Source organism: Lontra canadensis, unplaced genomic scaffold (genome assembly GCF_010015895.1).
Source record: "Lontra canadensis isolate GAN:19392208 unplaced genomic scaffold, GSC_riverotter_1.0 scaffold233, whole genome shotgun sequence".
NCBI classification, from domain to species: Eukaryota; Metazoa; Chordata; class Mammalia; order Carnivora; family Mustelidae; genus Lontra; species Lontra canadensis.
The window spans coordinates 25,472-45,792 of NW_022631227.1; the positions used below are offsets into that span (position 1 = coordinate 25,472).

General features: G+C 51.0%; 1 protein-coding gene across 2 annotated transcripts; it reads left to right on the forward strand.

Annotated features, from left to right (window-relative positions):
* Window positions 1-235: 235 nt before the first annotated feature.
* IDS (iduronate 2-sulfatase) lies at window positions 236-19,428 on the forward strand. 2 transcript variants are annotated; one of them, XM_032849592.1, is made up of 10 exons: window positions 236-444; window positions 902-1,038; window positions 1,689-1,866; window positions 4,870-4,958; window positions 6,332-6,532; window positions 8,033-8,203; window positions 12,062-12,188; window positions 14,327-14,500; window positions 17,489-17,668; window positions 18,849-19,427. In XM_032849592.1, the coding sequence occupies exons 1-10, from the start codon at window positions 348-350 to the stop codon at window positions 18,905-18,907; spliced, it is 1,413 nt and encodes a 470-aa protein (XP_032705483.1). In that variant the 5' UTR covers window positions 236-347; the 3' UTR covers window positions 18,908-19,427. The 2 variants fall into 2 exon arrangements, with proteins under 2 accessions (XP_032705483.1, XP_032705482.1); XM_032849591.1 differs by having other exon boundaries at window positions 17,489-19,428.
* The last annotated feature ends 893 nt before the right edge of the window (window positions 19,429-20,321 follow it).

Consider the following 20,321-nt stretch of genomic DNA (forward strand, 5'->3'; position numbering starts at 1 on the left):
AAATCTTTAGAAACACCCGGAAAGATTCTCCAGGGAGCTCCCCAGCAAGGTAGTTGCCCGCAGCCTGGCGGCTCAGCATGCGGCGCCGGCTCTGCGAGGCAGGACCTGCGCTCCAACCCCGGCCCCGCCCTCTGAGGCTGGGATCACGCGCACGGGCCTCGGGAGCAGCCAGGCCCCGCCCCTCTTAGGGGCGGGGCGGGGACGAGGAACGCAGGCGCACTAGTTTTCGGGCCTCTGGGCCGGCCGCGGCCGCTTGGTGCAGAGGGCGTTGGCGACGCGGGGCCCGCGGCCGGCCCGTCCGCCGCAACCTGTCACCGTCGCCCCAGAGTGGCCGCGTCGGGGCAGAAATGCCGCCAACCGGCTGCTGCCTGCTTTGGCTTGGCTTGGTCTTGGCCTCGGTCTGCACCTCCCTTGAGTCTGCGGCGTCCAGCAACTCGACCACAGGTGCAGTCCTGGCCCTCGCTCAGATTGCGGGCTCCCTACCTCCTTCTCTGGCTGCATCCATCCTTAACTTCCCGTCTCTGTCCCATCCACTGTTCCTTCTAACATTCATCCTTCCTTTCCTCCCGCCCACGATCCTCTCTCACCCCCCACCCCCATCCATCTTTCTTTCCTTGCCTAAATTCTTCATTCCTCCCCTCTGTCCTTCCCTCCCTCTCTCTCTCCCTCATCCAGGCTTGAGGCCATGCTCAGAGCCTAATTCTGCCACCCAGAACTGGGGTTTCTTCTGTGCACCCACTCCGAGCCTCCCTGCCCTAGTCTCCCCCTCCCTGGCTTGGTTGGCTGGGCTGTCCAGGGTGTAGGGGCCAGCCTGGGGCCACTCAGTACTGGAGCAGCAACCACGGGTGGGGGTTCGTTGTCAGTGCAGGCGATCTCACTGAGGCCCCTCCCTTCCATACAGCTCCTCTGAATGTCCTTCTAATCATCGTGGATGACCTGCGCCCTTCCCTGGGCTGTTACGGGGACAAGCTGGTAAGGTCCCCAAACATCGACCAACTGGCATCCCACAGCCTCCTCTTCCAGAATGCCTTTGCCCAGGTATGTCTGGGGACCTGTAGGTGTGGATGCGTTCTTTGTGCAGTGGGCTGGGGGATGAAGTCCTTTCAGCTATGGTTAGATGGCCCTGATGGTGCCTGGCAAATCCTTCTTAGAGGGAAGCATAGTCTGGAAAATGGCGGCAGAGAAAACCTGGTTGTGTACTGGCAAGGAAGCTTGTGCCTCCAAGCTTGGGCAGAGGTTGTCCCTTGACCCTAAGATACCTAAGGATGGCCCTGCCCAGCTTTCTTCCCCAGAGGGCTTTGCCTGGTGCTGAGGATGAAGGGGGTGTTGTCGAATGCCGCTCTCAGGTCTGCTAACCGACCTTGGGCAAGCACCATGCTCCTTGCCATGGTGACACTCATGGGGCTGCCTTTAAGATCCATGCCTCTGTGCACCTGTGAGACGCCATCACATAGGACCCAAACATCTGCTTGGTGCAGGGGTGGGGGCTGAGTCCTTTCCTGCCTCTTTGTGGGGATACTTAGTCCTGGTGTGTGAACGAGGCCCTTATGCCACTGGCTGGCTTTGATCTGCATGACTCAGCTGCCAGGCTGTTTTGCTGAGGACTCTTCAGGTTGCCTGGTTACCTTTTAGCATCCAGACTCTGTTTGCCTCTGAGGATATTTCCCTCTGCTTCTTCTCCCTGACAGCAAGCAGTGTGCGCCCCAAGCCGTGTGTCCTTCCTCACTGGGAGGAGACCAGACACCACCCGCCTGTATGACTTCAATTCCTACTGGAGGGTACATGCTGGAAACTTCTCTACCATCCCCCAGTACTTCAAGGAGAACGGCTACGTGACCATGTCGGTTGGAAAAGTCTTTCACCCTGGTACTGTTTGGTGTCCAAAATCTGGATTCCTCTGTGTTTTGTGCCCATGGGCTGGAATCCCCCTCTGGAGGTGGAGCTGGCTTTGCAGAGGCCTGCTGGGGCTGGGGGGATACCTCCTTAGTCACTTGGTGTCTTGGTACAAAATCCTACTTCTCACTTTAGCTTCATGTTCTTACCAAAAGTGAAGAAGTGTAGTAGACCACTAGTCGCAGTGCCGTTTGGTTCCTTTGGCTTCTCAGGCAGAAGGAAGGGTGCTGGCTGGGGAGGCGGTAGTGTTGGGTGCGAGTCTAGCTCTGCACCTGACTGACTCTCTGTGCCCCAGGAGCCCCGTCAGTAAAGGGAGACCAGGGTGGTTTTGAGGATTTGCCAGTGAAGAGGCAGCACTTGGGTGGGGCTGCCCATCAGCTGTGAGTCAGGTTAGCAAGAGGGGTGCAAGCTGACGCCCAAGGCCTGAAGGGTGCTGGGGGGGCCACCAGTGCTGACTTGCAACACGGCCTGATAAACTGGCTCTTTTAATGCCAAAATGAGAATGATGAAACACTTTAAAGACTTTAAAAGTTTTTTAAACTTTAAAAAAGACTTTAAAACTTTTTAAAATACTTACTTGAAGTAATGCATGATTATTTGACAAAAAGTGGGGTGGGGGGAAGGAAAGTATAAACTGAAGGATATGAATTGATTATAATTGCACCACACCGAGGGGGGTTGAAGTTTGATGTTCCCTTATTCCAGGCATATTCTTTTTCTGATTTGAGATTTTCCTTTATATACAGTTTTATGTTGTGAATGTTTTAAACAAACTTTTCCCCCTTTGGCTGCCCTTCATACAATCATTTTTTAATTTAATTTTATTTTTTAAAAATTATTTATTTATTTGACAGAGAGAGATCACAAGAAGGCAGAGAGGCAGGCAGAGAGAGAGAGAGAGAGAGAGAGAGAGAGAGGAGGAAGCAGGCTCCCTGCCCAGCAGAGAGCCGGATGCAGGACTCGATCCCAGAACCCTAAGATCATGACCTGAGCCTCAGGCAGAGGCTTAACCCACTGAGCCACCCAGGTGCCCCTTTGCATATCATTTTTAACAACAGCACAGTCATCTCACATACAAGCCACTGTACTTGAGTGTCAAGTTGATTTCAGGTCTCCATTGTCACACGTACTGCTGGAATGAAGGCCTCTGCAGAGGGAACTGGTGGGCAGTGGCCCCAGGGATCCAGGCTCCTGGGTTCCAGTCCCAGCTCTGCCACTTCGTAGTTGTGCAGTTGACCTTGGGCAGATCGTTCTTCCTCTCCGCTTCAGATTAGTTCTCTGGCAAATGAGTCATAGCTGCTTGGATTACCTCCCAGGGTAGCGTCCCAGTATCGGTGGTTCAAGGGTGTGAGAGTGGGTTGAAAGCGCACTTCATACGATGGTCGTGCTTATTGCTAAGGGCGATGACTTGAACATTTTAAGTAGCTTTCCTTTTGCTCGCTGGTGACACAGGCAGGCTCAGCAGCCTTCTGGAACCCAGCTGGCTGGTCCAGGTTGAGGATAACACTTGGCTGGGCTAAGTCACGCCAAGTTTTGGAAAGAGAATCTGTCAGGAATCCTGTCATGTCACCAAAAGCCCACCGTCCGAACTTTCCGCAGTTGGCGCTTACATCCTGGACAGCCCTCGCCTGAGCACAGCAGGAGGGGAGAGACAAGTTCGGGGAGAAGAGGAAGTAGGGCAGAGGGAAGGCCGTGTTTCAGGAAGGGAGGCTAAGGAAGGCCTGAGTGGTATTGATTCTTAGGTTGTGGAGTCAGGCTGTCAGCGGTGTGTCTTGGCCAGAGAACGAGAGCTTTGCCTGTAGTCCTTGTGGAAAAGTGTTTTTCGTCTGGGAGGTCTCTGTTCTCATGACTTTGTCTGTGAGGCAGGGACCTGTTCAAGGAAAACAGCAGCCACTGCCAATTCCCGGCCAGTTCCGGTGCTGGCCGCTCCCGTAGTCCCCTCCTCAGCAGCAGGTGGGGTGGGTTTTTATCATTTTTATCATCATCCTCGTTTCCCGAGGAGGAACTCGAGGCTTGCAGAAGTCAAGTAGCTTGCCCAAGGTTGCGTGGGTAATAAGGGGCAGTGCTGAGATTTGAACCTGGGTCTGTTGGCCTCCTTTGCTCTTTCCACTATACTTGGTGTGTTGATAAGCCCACCACCCACTGCCCCTTTCCCTCCGGTCTCGCCTTGCCTGGTGCTCCCTGGTGGAGCCCCAATGGTCACTATGCTGGTGACGCTCTTTCTCTTGCGGTTCTACCGACACTGCCCTCCCTGCTCCTCCTGTCTCACCCCACGAGGCGACCCTTCCCTTCCGCTCCCACACAAGCCTCACTGCATCTTCATGGCCCTTGCTGCCCATGCTACCTTGGCCCACCACCTCTGTGGCTTCCCCACTCACACAGCACTTCTCTTCTCTAGACAGCTGGCCATCCTTCTGTAGTTCACTGTTCTTTACTCCTCCCGAATAGACAAGAGACTGCTGAGCTGGGCAGTGGGTTTCTGCTTCATGAATGAGCACTGAACCTGGGGTCCTGAGGCCTGGATTTGAGTCCCAGCTCACTCACCCATTCCGTGGTTGGTGTCAGGCAAGGCACCGGCCTTCTCTGAGCCTCCTCTTCTGCACCTGGCCTGCGGTGGTGCTGCCTCTGCTCTGGGGGAGAGGCTCCATCCAGCGAGGGCTCTGTGGGGCTGCAGCGTTGGAGCAGGCTGGCTGAGCCTACCCTTCTGGGTTTCTTCCGTACAGCCTTGCACGAATTGCCAGGGCTCAGGGGACCAGGAGGTCACATGCTCAGTCCTCAACCAGAACCCTAGAGAGTTGGCTTTCGTGGGGACTTATCATCATCTGCCTGAGCTCTTGATTTTATAGATGAGGAAATAAGTCCCAAAGAAAGGGGTGATACTTCAGTAGTTGCTCGCCGAGTTTTAATTTGGGGCGGGGAAGGCATTGAAGGACCCTTCAGTTTTATTTAATGACTTTCTTTCCCCCCCCGCTTCAGGAATATCTTCCAATTATAGTGATGATTCTCCGTTTAGCTGGTCTGTTCCACCTTATCATCCCTCCTCTGAAAAGTATGAAAACACCAAGGTAAGGACGTGAAAAGGGCACTGTTCTGTAGAGGAACTGTTTTTTCCTGTCTGGCAGGATTCAGGTTAACTGCTGCATATACCGCACATTCTTCCAAGCTGGTTGTATAGCGAAGTTTGTAGTTTTTGTCTGTGATCATGACTTGGCAGAGACAGATGTTGGGATCTTTTTTTCTAAAAAAGATTTATTTATCTGACAGAGAGAGAGTACAAGCAGGAGGAGCCACAGGGAGAGGGAGAGGGAGAAGCAGGCTCCCTGACGTGGGGCTTGATCCCAGGACCCCAGGATCATGACCTGAGCCGAAGGCAGGTGCTTAACTGACTGAGCTACTTAGGATGCCCAGAACTTCATTGCTTTCTTTTTATAGATTTTATTAATTAATCTCTACACCCAGCGTGTGGCTCTAACCCACAACCTTGGGATCCAGAGTTGCATGTTCTACCGACCGAGCCAGCCAGGTGTCGCAAAGCCCTGTTACTTTTTATAGCAAAATAGTATCGTATGGGTAGAATGTTGTATGGGTAGAATGCATTTTTTTTTTAATCCATTCATGAGTTGTCGGACACTTGGGTTATTTCCACTCTGTGGCTACTATCGACGGTATTGCTGTAAACATTCGTGGACGTGTTTTTATGTGGCCTAGGTTTTCTGTTCTCTTGGGTAGAATTGCTAGGTCAAGTATTTGTGTGGATTTAGGTTTTCACTTTTCTTAATGTCCCTCAGGTGTGGAATTGCTGGGTTACATAATGATGCCCTGCTTAACTGCTTGAGGAACCATCAGAGTGTTTTCCCCAGCGCCCCATTTCACATCCCCGGTGGCCCTGTGTGAGGGAGGGGTCCAGGCTCTTGCCATCCTCGCCAACACTTGTCATTGTCCAGTTCTAAAAATTCTAGCCATCCTGGCATGTGTGGGACAGTATCTCATTGTGGTTTTGATTGGCATATCTATGATGAATAATGACATAAAATGACACAAAGCATCTTCACATGTGCTTGTTGGCCATTTCTCTATCTTGTCTGGAGAGAGATCTATTCAAGTCCTTTACCCATTTTTTAATTGGCTTTTTTTAAAATTATTGAGCCAGAGACAGATTTGTTTTGATCATTAGTTTCCATGGGTTTCTTTTAATTAATTATGACCTGGAGACAGAAGATTAACAGCAAGAAGCTAAGTGCTGGTGGGTTTCTGGCCTCTGCCTAGGAAAGAGGAGATGCTTCTCTGTCTTAGCTCTCCATCGTGCATGCCTTGGCCAGCACGCGTGAGGTGGGCTTCGAGGGCTGCTGCTGTGAATGCAAAATCTATTGCGTATGCCCCTTCGTGACTTCTCTTCCTTGCATTTAAAGAGCTGACTTGCACTGTTTTGTCTTGAAAGACATGCAGGGGGCCAGATGGAAAACTCCATGCCAACCTGCTTTGCCCCGTGGACGTGGCGGATGTGCCAGAGGGCACCTTGCCTGACAAGCAGAGCACCGAGCAAGCGATACGCTTGTTGGAAAAGATGAAAACATCAGCCCGCCCTTTCTTCCTGGCTGTTGGGTATCATAAGCCGCACATCCCCTTCAGATACCCCAAGGTGAAGAGCTGCCCGAGGGCTGACCCCACACCTCTGTGACAGCTGTGTCATTTGTTACAGGAGGGGTTGGTTTAATGGGGGCATGTCCTGCCATCCCTGGTCACCGGGGCTTCCTGATGGCACCACTGTACTTAGTGGCATGAAGATGGGATCAGAGGTTGAGGCTAAAAAGTAGACTTAAGGCGTGTAAGAATCCTGTTGGAAATGCTTGGCTTCCTCCCTCCCCACTGGAAGGTTTTATTCTTTTCCTTGAACTCAGGGAGCACATATTGGGTTGGATGGGAATATCAGCATAGAGAAGTCAGAGCTGGCCGCCAATGGCTGCAGTTAAGGGACAGTCCTTGGGGCACAGTTCCAGGGAGGGGCATCTCACACCCTTCCCACATAGGGCACTGCATTGCTCGGTGCAACCCTGAATGCTGTGCTCTCCTGTCCATCATTTAGAGTGTATGGTCCCTTCTTTTTAAAAATCTTTTTCAGTTTCTCCCTGTTGTGTCTTCCCTGGGCCTGAGCAGCCCACTCTTTTGAATTTGTAAAGAATGCCCCTCATTCCTGATGGAAGTAGAGAGCCAAAGGTGTGCTCTTTGATGCTTTGATAGATTGGCCCAGGGGATCTTGCCTTCCTAGCCGGATCTGTCCCCCTTTGATGGAGGGAGACTCATTTCTGCCTCTCATGCAGACAGGAGCTCCCCTAGCCGGCCTAGCTGCTCTCCATAGCAAGGCCTGCTTGCAAGGTTGGCCTTTGGCTGGCCTCTGGGAACGTGGATCCTGGGAGAGTTTGCACCACTCCCCAAGCGAGGAGTGGCTCTCTGTGCCTGCACTGTTTACGAATGGCCCTGCTCTTCTGCATGGAGTCTGTGGCGTCGATCTCTGCCAGCAGAGCGGGTCTGGGCGGGCAGCCCTGGTAAACAGCCTGTGTGCTGAGGCTCTAATGAGCTTCCATGGCAACAGCCTCTCACGCACATTGTCACACAACTCATCGCTGGGAGAATTAAGCACATCCTGTGTGACTTCACTGGTAGAGGATTCTGGAAGCCTGTGCCTGGTTTTTCCTGGACTTCGCCCATGTGGCTTTGTCCTTTGCTGATTGTGTTTGGTCGCTGCAGGTAGGACTGCATCAAGTTCTGTGAGCACTCTTGGGGAGTTGCCAAACCTGAGGGGGGTTTTGGGAATTGGAAACACCCCATCCACCCCTTTCCAGCTGAATGGGAGGTAGGAAGTGGGGACAAGAATAGGAGGACATTGATTTGTATGAAAAAAGCTGCTGCTGCTCGGTTGATAGGAAACAAGTGGCATGATTTCATTACCATTGGCATCTTGTGAAGTGACCTTAGGCCTGACCTTCAGGTAGGGGAAAGTACCTGGGGAGTGTCAGTGAGCCACCATGTAAATGCATCCCAGGCTTGGAGAAAAGGCAAGAGAGAGACTGGGAGAGTCCCAGCTTTGTGCCTTTGCCGGAAGAATGACAACCTGGTGTCTTTGTGCGCTATTCCCCCCAAGGAGTTTCAGAAGCTGTATCCCTTGGAGAACATCACCCTGGCTCCCGATCCCCAGGTTCCTGCTGGCCTCCCTCCCGTGGCCTATAACCCCTGGATGGACATCAGGCAGCGGGAGGACGTCCAGGCCTTGAACCTCAGTGTGCCCTATGGCCCAATTCCTGTGGATTTTCAGGTACCAAGGGCATATTTGGGGGAATTGCTGGGTACTTAATGGCATGACATCATTGGTGACACCACTTTTCTCAGTAGACACCGCCCCACCCATTGTGTCTTACCAAGACTCTTCTCTGTGCCAGGTGTCTCATGAGGCTCTGAGGCTGGGGGTGGTCTGGAGGAATTTAGGGTATGGGAAGTGCTGGGTGGATATCGTCTCCCAGGCCGTGTCTCTTGCAAAGAAGGGGAGCATCTGGAGGTTTGGTGATTGGCTGAGTGTGAGCACTGGGGGAAGGAGGAGGCTGGGACACCCTGTCACTAAATCATGGGAGATGCTCTTTAATCCACGTGACTGTTCATCAGCTGTAGAGTGATGGGCGGCTTCCCTGCAGCCCAGAATGTTCGGTTGCACGGCCCCTCTGTGGGAAAGCCTACGCAAGCGCCCATCCCGTTTGAGGGGTGGTACGGGGAGTAGGGCCTTGACACAGAGCGGGCAGCGGCGCCGACGTGGCCAGTGCTATCTGGATGTTACAGTTAGAGTAGCCACAGAGTTCAGCTCCTCAGCCGACTCGTCAGTCACCCTCTCCCTGGAGTGCAGAAAACATCCAGCACTCTTTCTGGAATATTCCACATGCAGCCCTGCCCTTTGGTCACTGTGTGAAGACTCATAGGCAGCCTGCAGTGGAAGGTAGAGGGCAGTGGTTTCAGAGGGTGCTTCCTGGACCCCCTGCATCCTAATCCCTTTGAGGGCTTGTTGGAAGCACAGACTTAGGGGACTGGGAGCTGAGGTGGGGCCTGAGGACTGGCATTTGCAAGAGCACCCCCGGCAGTTCTGATGGCACGCGGAAGCCTGCAAACACTGCCATAGGGTACAGTTCAAAACCAGATGAAACATCCAGGCGTCTCTTGCCACTCGGAGCTATTCGGACAGTGAGGGCTCAGGGGCTGAGGATTGTGCGCCCCTCGTGTCCATGGGGCTCCCGAGGTTCGCCTAGCGGTGGTGAGACTTGGCAAAGGAGTGGATTCCTCCCGTGGCTCCGTCCCTGACTTCCCATTAGGGGGTTCTGAGAGCCGGCTTGTTCGAGTGGCATCTCCGAGGCTGCACCCGGATGCCTTGTTAGTGACGGTCACTTCAAATGTCCCTTTAAAATGGACTGTGTCCCAGGAAGGGTGCTCAGTGTTTTCTGTGTGCCCTCTCCTCCAGTCCCCATGGAGGCTGAGTGAGGTTCGTGACCACCAGGTCGTCCGGGTGGGGAGACAACAGGGAGGTGTGGTAACTTGCCCCAGAGCATGCAGTTGCAGCCTTGGGGAGTCTGAATTCCCTCCTGGACACACGGAATGCCAGGGCCTTGTGCTTTGTCTTATCGGCTCAGAACAGCCTGGGTTCGAATTCCCGTTCTCCCCCACACCAGCCGCACAGCCCCCGGGAAGGTCCCTTGAGCTCTCTGAGCCTGTTTCCTTATCTGTAAAACAGAAATGAGGTGACGACAGATGTCCAGCAGGGAGCTCAGCGAACCTGCAAAAGTGTCCAGGACAGATGCCTTCCTCCCCGCCACGCCCCTGCCCACTCGTGCTGTCGCTGCCCAGAGGACCTCCCTGCCGTGCTTGTGTCCCGCTCCCTGCCCCACGTGCACCTGAAGCTTGGGCCCTGCTCACGGCTCTCTGTGCCTAGGCCGCATCTCCCCGCAGTCTTGAGCCTCTCGGTTCTGCCCTATTAAGCCTCTAGCACTCTCGCTCTGCTCCATAGGAGCCAGTGACCTCAGGGCCCACCCTCAGGCCTCCCAGGCTGGCTCCTCCTCGGGTCGCAGTCACCACCCTGACCACAGTCTCTTCTCACAGCTGCTTCACTCCACATGCTCGCTCCCCACATGCCTCCTGGGGATCGTGACTGGGGACTTCCCTACCCCGGGTCCAGGTCCCCTCTGGGCTTCACTCCTGCGCAAGTGGCTTACTGTTCTCACCAGCCCCCTGCTGCACTTGTGCCCCGATGACAGGATGGTCCGGCCACCATTCCGCTCTCAAGCCCAAGTCTTGAGGCTGCTGCGCTGAGTCCGTGTGGCACTGAGGTGAACACACACGGGCCCAGCCTCCAGCCCCGGCAGCCCATCCACGAGGGCTTTCTGCTTAGGACTCTAGGCCCGTTCAGCTGCTCTGAACTCTGCACTCTGAGCCGCTCCCCTCCTGTCCTTTACGCCCCTCTTCTCCATCTTTGAGCAGATGACACTGTGCCCTCACCTGCCCTTCAGGGCAGAAGGAGTGAAATGTGGCCTCAGCGTCCGCCCGTTCTTCATTCACTTCTGCCCAGCCTCCTGCCTCCCCAGCCGCTCAGTGCTCTCACCTAGGTCAGCACTGACCCCCGTGGCAAATAAAATTCAGCCTTGTGGGTCCTACCTTCCCAGAGTCCCTGCTGCTTTCTCAGTGTTGGCCAGTGCCACTCCTCCTGGACATGTCCTCTGCCTGGACCCCCCCTGCCCCCCCCCCCCACAGCAGACCCCTCTTTCTGTGTCTGCTGCTTAGGAGGCCCTGTCTGGTGGGTCAGCTCCAGGGCCTCCGCTGGAAGCTTTCTTCCCATTCTCCCCTCCTGTCCCAGTCTTGCCCCTGATTTCAGACACATTTGTCCACTTGCCCCTGAGGCTCATTGACGCACCAGTGCCCGTGGAGACCTCTGCCTCATTGGCTCCTGGGGCCGTGCCACCACTGCTGCTGCTCCTCTTCTCCTTGTGCTCCCCCGGCCACTGAATGGTGCTGCCAGCTGAACCAGAAACCTGAAGTCAGCCTGGGAGTCCTTATCTCCTTCCCTGCCGTCTCCCCACCTGCCCGCACTCGTGCTGGTTGTCCCTGCCTTCCTCCCAGGTCCGTGTTGCCCTCTGGCTCCACCTGCAAGTCTTTCACGACCACCCGAGTGGGTCTGGGTTCGATTTGTTCATGCAACAAGCGTCTGTGGAGCTGCTCCTGTGTGCCTAGCGTGGATTTAGTGCTGTTCATCTCAAGCCCATGGCAGGTGCTCTGGGCTGTGGTCAGACTCTCACTCACTTGCAGCCCAGGTTGCATCATCTCGCCTTGAATCACCTCAGTGCCTCCCTTGGCCTCCAGCCTGGGTCCCTCCGTTGCTCTTCTCCTGCCTGCTGGGAGGTCATTAGACATGACTGCCACCGTCTTTGAGGACAAGCAGTTGCTGTCCTGCTGGGTTAAAGAGTAGTTAAAGGAAAGTGGATGTTGTTATGGGCTTAGTTGTGTTCCTCAGAAACTTGAAGTCCTGGCCCCCTGCACCTCAGAATGGGGCCTTGTTTGAAACTAGGGTCATTGCAGATTCATTAGTTACGATGAGGTCATACTGGAGTCATAGGACGGGTGTCTCCTAAGAAGAGGAGAGAGACACATGTGGGAAGAAAGCCATGTGGGGATAGAGGGCGAGATTGGGGTGATTTGGCCACATCTCACAACATTTCTCTTGTTCTGAGCCCCCTGGTTTCTGGTCCTTGAGGAAGGAGTATAGCTTCATGGGGTCCTTGGCACCCCCCTCAGCAGAGTTTGGAGTGACTGGGGGATGTGTTTCAGTTTACATGGTCATCTCCTGGGACCCATAAGAATAGGTGAAGGAGACACAAAGGGACAGTAAGTGGCACATCTGTCTGCTGTGACCTGTGCCCTACAGTGAAATCTGATTTGCTTAGAAAAGAATCCTCCTTTTGGATCTGCCATGGACCCCGGATTTCACCAGAAGCATGTGGGCCCAGCTACTCAGATGGTGGGGAAATGTGCTTTACATTTTGGCTGAGAGTCACGGGCGTCAGTGGAGGCGCACTCAGGTGACACCGCTCTGTGCGTGCCACTGTGGTTCAAGTCACACTCACTCTCCTCCTCCTTTAACGTGCAGCGGAAAATCCGTCAGAGCTACTTTGCCTCTGTTTCATATTTGGATACACAGGTTGGCCACCTTCTGAGTGCTTTGGATGATCTCCAGCTGGCCAACAGCACCATCATCGTGTTTGTCTCCGATCACGGTAAGCATTTTCCAGTGCCCTGGGGAGTCGATCAGGGCAGCTGGACTTCTCTGGGAAATGTGCTTTTCTAGATTGCCTTAAACAGAAGTGTGTTCTCTTTCAGGAATCAGCAGTACCCCAAGTCTGGGGTCTTGGGGTGCTTTTATGATGGCCTGTTTTCTGATGGCCTGGGACCTTTCTCCATAGAGGCCCAAGGACCATGTTGGATGCTTGGGTGGGGACCTCATAGCAACCTTTTTCATCCTTGATGAACTCAGCACAAAAAGGGAGCCCTTTTAACCCATACTTCCAATCTAGAAGCTTGGAGGGCATTTAGTTTTTCTTAGGAGGATCCAGAACAGTCCTGGCATGGCCCAACAAGGCCCTCAGACCTGACTTCACTACTCCACCCCCAGTCCCAGTGTTCTCTCTGCCAAGAGCCTGGGGCTGGCAAGGCTTTCTTTCTTTTCAGGCAGTTTCCCACTTTTTCCAAAAATGGAAACAATTTACTTAAGAAGATTCTTCTTAATTTGAAAGTTTTTAACATGTCCAAGAATAGAGAATAAACAGCATCCTCCAGTCCCCATCATCCTGCTCCCCAGTTACCCACTCCCAGTGGTCTTGTTTGTCTCATCCTCCCCCCTCTCCTATCCCCAAGCTCTTTTGAAGCAAATCCCGGGTTGTTCAGGTTTCTGAATAGTATTTCTAAAAAATTTAGCTCTTTTAAAGTATAACCATACTTCCATTATCATACTTAGGGGACAACAGTTCTTGAGTATCGTCAACTGTGCAATGGGACGATATCAACACAGAGTCATTGTAAAAAGGAAAAGGCATAGAGCATATAATGTAGGACGAGAGCACCCTGCCCTCTTATCCCACCTGCCCGGAACGAGCTGGTGCTGGCAGACCTGGGGTCTTTTAGCCTTTGGTTGTGGATATACACGTGGCTGTGGTGCGTGTCCGTGTGAGTGTGTATGGAATATATAGTCACGGGACAAGGTGGGATTGATTGTGCTTATCAACTCTTTGGTCCCCTCATTTGCTGTTTCCACTTAATGTCACGGACAGTCCTCCGTGTGATTTCTCATGGGCCTACCTTAAGCCTTGTCAAGACCCACATTACTTTGTTATGTACATAAGTGTCACAATGTTTCGCTGTCTCCCTAATGGTTCGCCATCCATTTCTGGCCTCTCTTGTCAGTGCTCAGTTTCCTCCTCCAGTGAGGACAGAGGCTGCTGTGCCTGTGAAGGAGGCAAGGCCACTCAGAAGCTCTCTTTGCGTGGAGGCAGCTGCATTGATTCCGAATGGCCCTTCTCGAACGGCCCACCTGAGACTCCCTGCCCCCGCACCACAGAAGCCTCTCCAGTGCATACGTGGTGGCTTTATGTGGCTTTGGTTATTTTGTCACATGAAATACTCAACGTGCAATCTCTGTCTTTTATTTTTTTTATATATCAAAAAGGGCACTCAGATGGAACATTAGACGTTTCCATGGGGAGCGTTCAAGCTGTCTTTCGCAGGGAGGGTTTTCAGTACAGGTGAAGAGGGTTGTATTTTTCATGAAGGTTAAGGGCCTGGAATCAAGTTCTATTTTTTTGGTCTGTGGTATATTTTTAAAAATGGAACAAGTTATCCTTGCCTTATAAAATGGGAGTGAGTGCAGTAGCGTCACTGCTCACGGTTTGGGGGCACGCACCCTTGGGTGGAAAACAGCCCCGGTGGGACTTGTGTCCAGAGAAGGCAGGACAGGACAGCGGCCCTGCCCCCGCCCCTGCCCCCACCCTGTCAGGAGGAGCCCCTCTCAGGAGGGGAGGCCTGGCCTGCGTGCGGGCTGGGGGGGTAGGGGCTGGGCCCTGGGAGCCCGAGCTGGCCGCAAACGTCAGTTGCTTTTAAAGATGATAGTTTTGTTTTGGGAATTTAGTATGTTTTTTTTTTTTCCCCTTTTAGAGGTTTCCTCATTCAAGAAAGATGTCTAACTTCAAATAAAGCAGTATTTAGAGAAATCACGTTTTTTGTGGTAATCACAGAGGAATTCCTTCTCTGTGATGAGCTTTGCTCCCTCTGGTTTCTACAACAGGGAATGAAGTGGCATCGAAAATGAACGAGCTGTGATGTCATTATTTGTTTTCTGTTATTTTGTGCTTTTATGAACCAGGGTGGGCTCTCGGTGAACATGGAGAGTGGGCCAAATACAGCAATTTTGACGTCGCCACTCGTGTGCCCTTGATGTTCTATGTTCCCGGGAGGACAGCTCCGCTTCCGGAGGCAGGCGACAAGCTTTTCCCTTACATCGACCCTTTCAATTCCATCCTGGAGTTGATGGAGCCAGGTATAAAGTATGCTGAAGTGATGTTGCTTGATAGGAGACTCCCGCTGCTTTAGATGCACACCCCTCCCTGATGCACAGCCAGGGGCTTACTCGGTCCGTCTTCCTGTCCAGGGTTGGCATTCCTGAGTACCTATGGGTCTGGGCCTAGAGGAGGCTGGAAGAGGGGGAGGGACAAAGGAATAGGTGGCATCCCCAGGACGAGGAGGACTGTCGTGCCAGAGACCACCGTGTGCTCCGAAGCTCAGAGGAAGGGGTTGGCCGACGGCTGAGCAGCACCGTGAAGGGCGAGTTTGCTTTGACTTCCATGTGCTGGTTCATCCCAGCCTTGAAGACGACACTGATGACTTTCTTCTCTAGGCTGAAACCCCCAGGCCTGCAGTTCCTTCACAGTAGTGGTGGTAGACCCACAGTTATCCTGGTCTCTGCCTTCCCCAAAGCTCCAGCTTGAGAAAGCATTTCCAGAAATGTCCCTTCAATGAGATACCCCTTGCGGCTGCATGGGTGACCTGTGTGGGTTCTTTGTTCTCTCCTGAGGTGATCTGCTTAGCACAGAGACAAGTTGTGTATGAGTTAGAGTACTTTTTCTATGAACTCTGCGAAACTAGGTTGCCTGCTTTTTGGACTTCTGCATTTAATCCATCTAAATCCATTTAACATTTAAATCGTGCCCTTTATGTCGATTTCTGTTGATTTTTTTTTTCCTTTTTTGGTTCTGGCCCATCATTCTGGTCTTTCTGGATCTTTCCAGATTTGCTTTACATGGCCCAGTTTTATTTTCTTTACATTTGATTTTTGTGTGCTTCACGCTCTGTCTTCTTTCAAGTCATCTATAAAAAGCTCAAACCATAGGCATGATTATAGGCCTCTGCTTGCTTGGAGAAATCTGACCGGTTGAGATGGTTTTTTGAAAGTTTTCTGGGGACATGTTCAGCAAGCTGTAAATTTACGTAGCTGTACTGTTCCCAGTTTATTTCCCAGTTTTATCTCTAGACTCTGTCTCTTCCCTGAACTTTGGACTGGGATTTCCAACAGCCTGTTCCACTTGGCCAGTCTAGCTTGGGCATGCCCCAAGCTGTAAGCCTTTCTTTCCATCCTCTTTCCCCTTTCAGGGAATGGCCGTGCTCACTATGGAGTCCTCCCGGCCCCTGCCTGTCTCCCATCCTCCATATGTGATACGTAGTCTGTCCGCAAGCCCATCGCTCTCCATTCAGTCTGGCTATACTGCTTCTCACCACCTCATGCTGCCACCACGGGTCATGCCACCCCATGTCCTGTTGGATTCCTGCAACAGCTCCCCGAAGTCTTCCTACTTGTGCCCATGGTCCCCCGGAGTTCTTCCTCCTCACAGTAGCCAAAGTGATCCTGTTAAAACTTGAGTGAGGTGGTGTCAGAGCCCTGCTCTGGAGCCTTCTATGCTCCTGTCTCTGAGTGAAAGCCCTTATAGTGGCCGACAAGGCCTGACGTGATCTGGGCCCCCATTTCTCCTCGACCTCATCTTTTTACAAGCATTCCAGGTAACTGTGTTGGGCAGCAGCCCGCAGTCTGGATTTGTCTAATCACTTCTTCATGACTAGATTCAGGGTAAACATTTTTGACACGTGCACTACACGTGAGCTCGCGTGTTCCCAGTGTGTCACAGGGCACTTCACGGTGGCCTTCGCCATTGTCAGTGGTGCCAGATTTGATCACCTGATGAAGGTGCTCAGGTCAACCAGGTCTTGCCATTGTGAAGGTATCTTTTTTAAACTTCTTTACTTTTTTTTTCTTTTTATTTTACTTAACAGATGTGTCAGAAATAAAATTGAGTCGTGTAAAGCAAACTCTTAAAGATCCAAGATGGCCAGAGTGATGGCTCAAAGCCCATGGTTTTAACGGTAATATAAAGTGTAGGATTAAGACTTTAAAGATGGATCAACCACAATGAGGTGTCGTTTCATTCCCATTCGCAAAATAAATAGAAATCTACAGCACTGGCATGGTGTGGAGAAAGGGGAACCCTCCCATTGCTGGTTGGGAGGTAAAATGGTGCAGCCACTATGGAAAGTGGCTTAGTGAGTCCCCACAAAGTTACATGTAGGGTTACAGTGTGACTCCGCAATTCCACTCCTAGGTAGATATCCCATAGAATTAGACATAGGTATTCAAGCAAAAACTTGTACATGAATGTTCAGTAGCCACAAGGTAGAAGCAACCCGCGTCCATTGCTGGGTGAATGGAAAAGCCACATATGGTCTCTCTGTGTAGTGGCATGTTACTCAGCCTTAAGAAAGGCAGGGCATTCTGACACCTGCTACAGCATGGGGGAACCTTGAGGACATTGTGCTCAGTGAAGGAAGCAGTCCTACAGGGACAAAGACCATGTGATTGCACTTACATGAGATCCTGCAAGGAGTCCCCAAAAGTAGGATAGCGGTTGCCAGGGGCAGGGAGGAGGCGATGGGAAGGGAGTGTTCAATGAGGCAGATCATAGGTGAAGAAGATGAGAAGCATTTTGGACACGGACAGTGGGGATGGCTGCATGGCACTGTGGATGTTTTTAGTGCTACTGAAAAGGACACTACGGGATGGTTAAGATGGTGAATGTGTTGTTGTTTGCAACCTCCCATGATCCCAAGGGGATGTGCTGACATCCAGAAGGGAGTACCTGCAGGGTGGGACTGCTGAGACTCCGGATATCCTGTCTCCCCAACCGAGTTTTACCCAAAGGATAGGGCTTCTGTTGGTGATCCTTGCCAGAATCCGTGATTACACGGGTGGTTCCCAAATTACACATAGTTTTTACAAGTGCCAACTGTCTGCAGGCACCTTTGTTTTGCATACTCCTGTGCGAGGAGGTGCCGAGTTGGCGTTGTTCCTAAACTCATGGGCCCGAAATAAACGCAGAAGGAGAAAAGAACCTGTGGAGCCCAGACGCGCTCCCTTCTTTAGTCTGTGAGCGTGCAGGCTTCTGTACAGTAGTGCATTCAGCTGCATCGGTTCCCGTTTCAGGCCGGCAAGTCATGGACCTCGTGGAACTTCTGTCTCTCTTCCCCACGCTCGCGGGACTTACAGGACTGCACGTGCCGCCTCGCTGTCCTGTTCCCTCATTTCGTGTCGCGCAGTGCCGAGAAGGCCAGAGCCTTGTGAAGTATTTCCGATTCCAGGACCTGGACGAGGACCGGTACCTTCGTGGTAATCCCCGTGAGTCTATTGCCTATAGCCAATACCCCCGGCCTGCAGACTCTCCCCAGTGGAATTCTGACAAGCCGAGCTTAAAAGATATAAAGGTCATGGGTTATTCCATACGCACAATAGACTATCGGTACACTGTGTGGGTTGGCTTCAATCCCCATGAATTTCTGGCTAACTTTTCTGATGTCCACGCAGGGGAACTGTATTTTGTTGATTCTGACCCTTTGCAGGACCACAACATGTATAATGACTCCCGGGGCAGAGACCTCCTCCAATCACTGATGCCATGACTCCGGCCAGGCGGGGAGGAGGGCAGCTGTCACATGCTCCCTTGCAGCTGGGGAGAGGAGGCATTAGAGCTGGTCATTTGGTGATCATCCATACTGCTAGAAGCAACCCGAGGGGTAGGCACGCAAAGCATACGTCCGCGGCTTGACCTAAGAATATGTAATAGCCTAACCTTTTGATTCTTTATTAATTTGAGTCTTTATTAATATCCACTTGGTAATTGGACTGGGGCTAGGCTGAACCGTTCTTTCCTTTTTGGGGCAATCAGCCTGTTTATCGAGTGGATAAGTGTAAAGGGAACAACTGAACTCTGTCATGCTTTTATCCATTGAGACCATAATAACCAAACACAACACTATACTCAAGAAATACTGTAATTACCTCTGGAATCTAGTGCATTTCAAAAAGTAACCATATGTCACATTAGGTTTCACACGAAGTCCCTGGTTCTTTTGTTTATAATTTAATAATATATTTAACCAAATATGTTCAAAGTATTATGTCAATATTTCAGGTTTCAGGTTTGTAAAATGCGAAGTTAAATAGTAATGCTAGGCGCTAAGGCCTTAAAGTCTTATCTTCAACTTTTGTTAATAAGATTGCAAGTTTTCCAAAATCCAAAGATAAAATATGCATGAAGCGACTAATGTAGAATTTCTGCATCAAATAATATATAATGCTAAGTCAACTAGAGGCATGAGATATTTGGGAAATTCAGTTAGAAATGTTCAGGAACTTCTGGCCCAAATTGTAATTTGTTAGCAAGTAATATGACCATTAACCTCCAAGATCACCTATTGAAAGGTCCTGTTATTCACGGTGGAAAACATTTAAAGGTGTAAGTGTATCCACGAATCAAGTAATTCAAAACTGTTGTGTTCTCCTTCTTCGGGAATGGTTGGTTGCAGGTATACATTTATCCAGGAGGCAGGAAATAGTCTACTTTGAATAGCTGATTAAAGACAACATTAATTTTATTAAATTCTGAATTATTTTGAGAATTGTGAAAACTTCCCTTAATATAATATTAGGTAATTTCTAATCCCCCAGAACATAGTTCTGTATTCCCTAAATATGAAAGTAACCAGAAAGGCAGGTGGTAATTATAATAAGCTTAGCCTACATCATCTTAAAAAAGGATGGGATAATCACAACTCATATTTGTAACACGTGGAAGTTGATCAGTTATCAGCACTCATCAGAGGAGTCAGCCACATTCTAAATAAACATCTTACATTGTCCTGTATCAAAGTGAGTAATTTCTAGTGATTCTCTTTACAAGTGCTTCAGTGTTTAAAGGTAAATGTTTGTGAAAGAATACTTATGTGTATTATAACAAAAAAGGCAAGATATTATTGTAAAAGATGACTTCAAATCAGTAATTTCAGACAGTGTTTTTTTTTTTTAATTAATTAGCCCACAACAGAGGCATATATGGTAGCACAACGATCTCCTAAGTGATTGACTTAGTGTCTTGGCAACAACAGTTTCTAGTTGAAGAGTGAAGGGCCCTATTCATCTCTCCTGATCCTGAGGCTCATCTTTCTTCTGGAAGTCTTGGCTACCAGTAGATGGGTTCCGTGGGCCTTTTATTTCTCCTTTTCATCCTCTTTATCAGTCTCATCACTTCCACTAAGATTTTTACAATCTGGTCTGGGAATTCCTCGTGCCATCTTTTCAGCGTGTTGAGCTTTATCTCCTACTCCCTGGTTAAGATGAGAAGTTCTAACACGGGCTTTTCTTTCACGTGCGTCTGTTGGCCGCAGTATGTACACTTCATCCTGGTTTCTTGTTTCACTTCTTGAAGCACAGTTGTATCAAAAATCTCCCAGTTCTGCTCTTGCTGAAGTTGAAAGCTGACCTGCGTCAGAGAAGAGGGAAGTGACAGCTACGATGGGGGTGCGGCTGCTGTTTTGGCAGTAATTTGTCTGCCCGTGTGACCAAAGCCACATCTGGGGCTTTTGTGTGTCCCTCTGTCTCTGCTGGAAGTCCTTCTGTCTCCTCTCTTCTGTGTGAGGACCCAGTGTCCGAGCTGATTCTGGTGCGATGGTTGCTCTCGGCCTCCCTTCAGTCTCTCCTGTTAGAAGCAAAGGCTGAGTTGCCTGCTCAGTGGCACGCTTTCCAGATCGTCTCACAGGTTATGGGTGTTCACTGTTTTTGACCCTGAACGCAACGTAGAGCCACATTTTCTTCCCTTCTGCCCATCTCCCACACATGTTGGAATGAACAGCCACTTTCTGGTTTTCAGACGTCAAAGCTGACCACGCCCCTTCTCCAGCCTCAGCCTGGAGTGAGCACGTCTCTGTGGTTCCACACAGACTTTCTCAGCCTGCCAAGCTGGACGTGTGTTCCTCATGGTCCC

Coding starts and splice junctions, on each gene's coding strand:
- IDS (XM_032849591.1), top strand. CDS start 348: ATGCCGCCAACCGGCTGCTGCCTGCTTTGGCTTGGCTTGGTCTTGGCC. Junction 1,867..4,869: donor TGGAAAAGTCTTTCACCCTG/GTACTGTTTGGT, acceptor CCCCCGCTTCAG/GAATATCTTCCAATTATAGT. Junction 8,204..12,061: donor CAATTCCTGTGGATTTTCAG/GTACCAAGGGCA, acceptor TTTAACGTGCAG/CGGAAAATCCGTCAGAGCTA.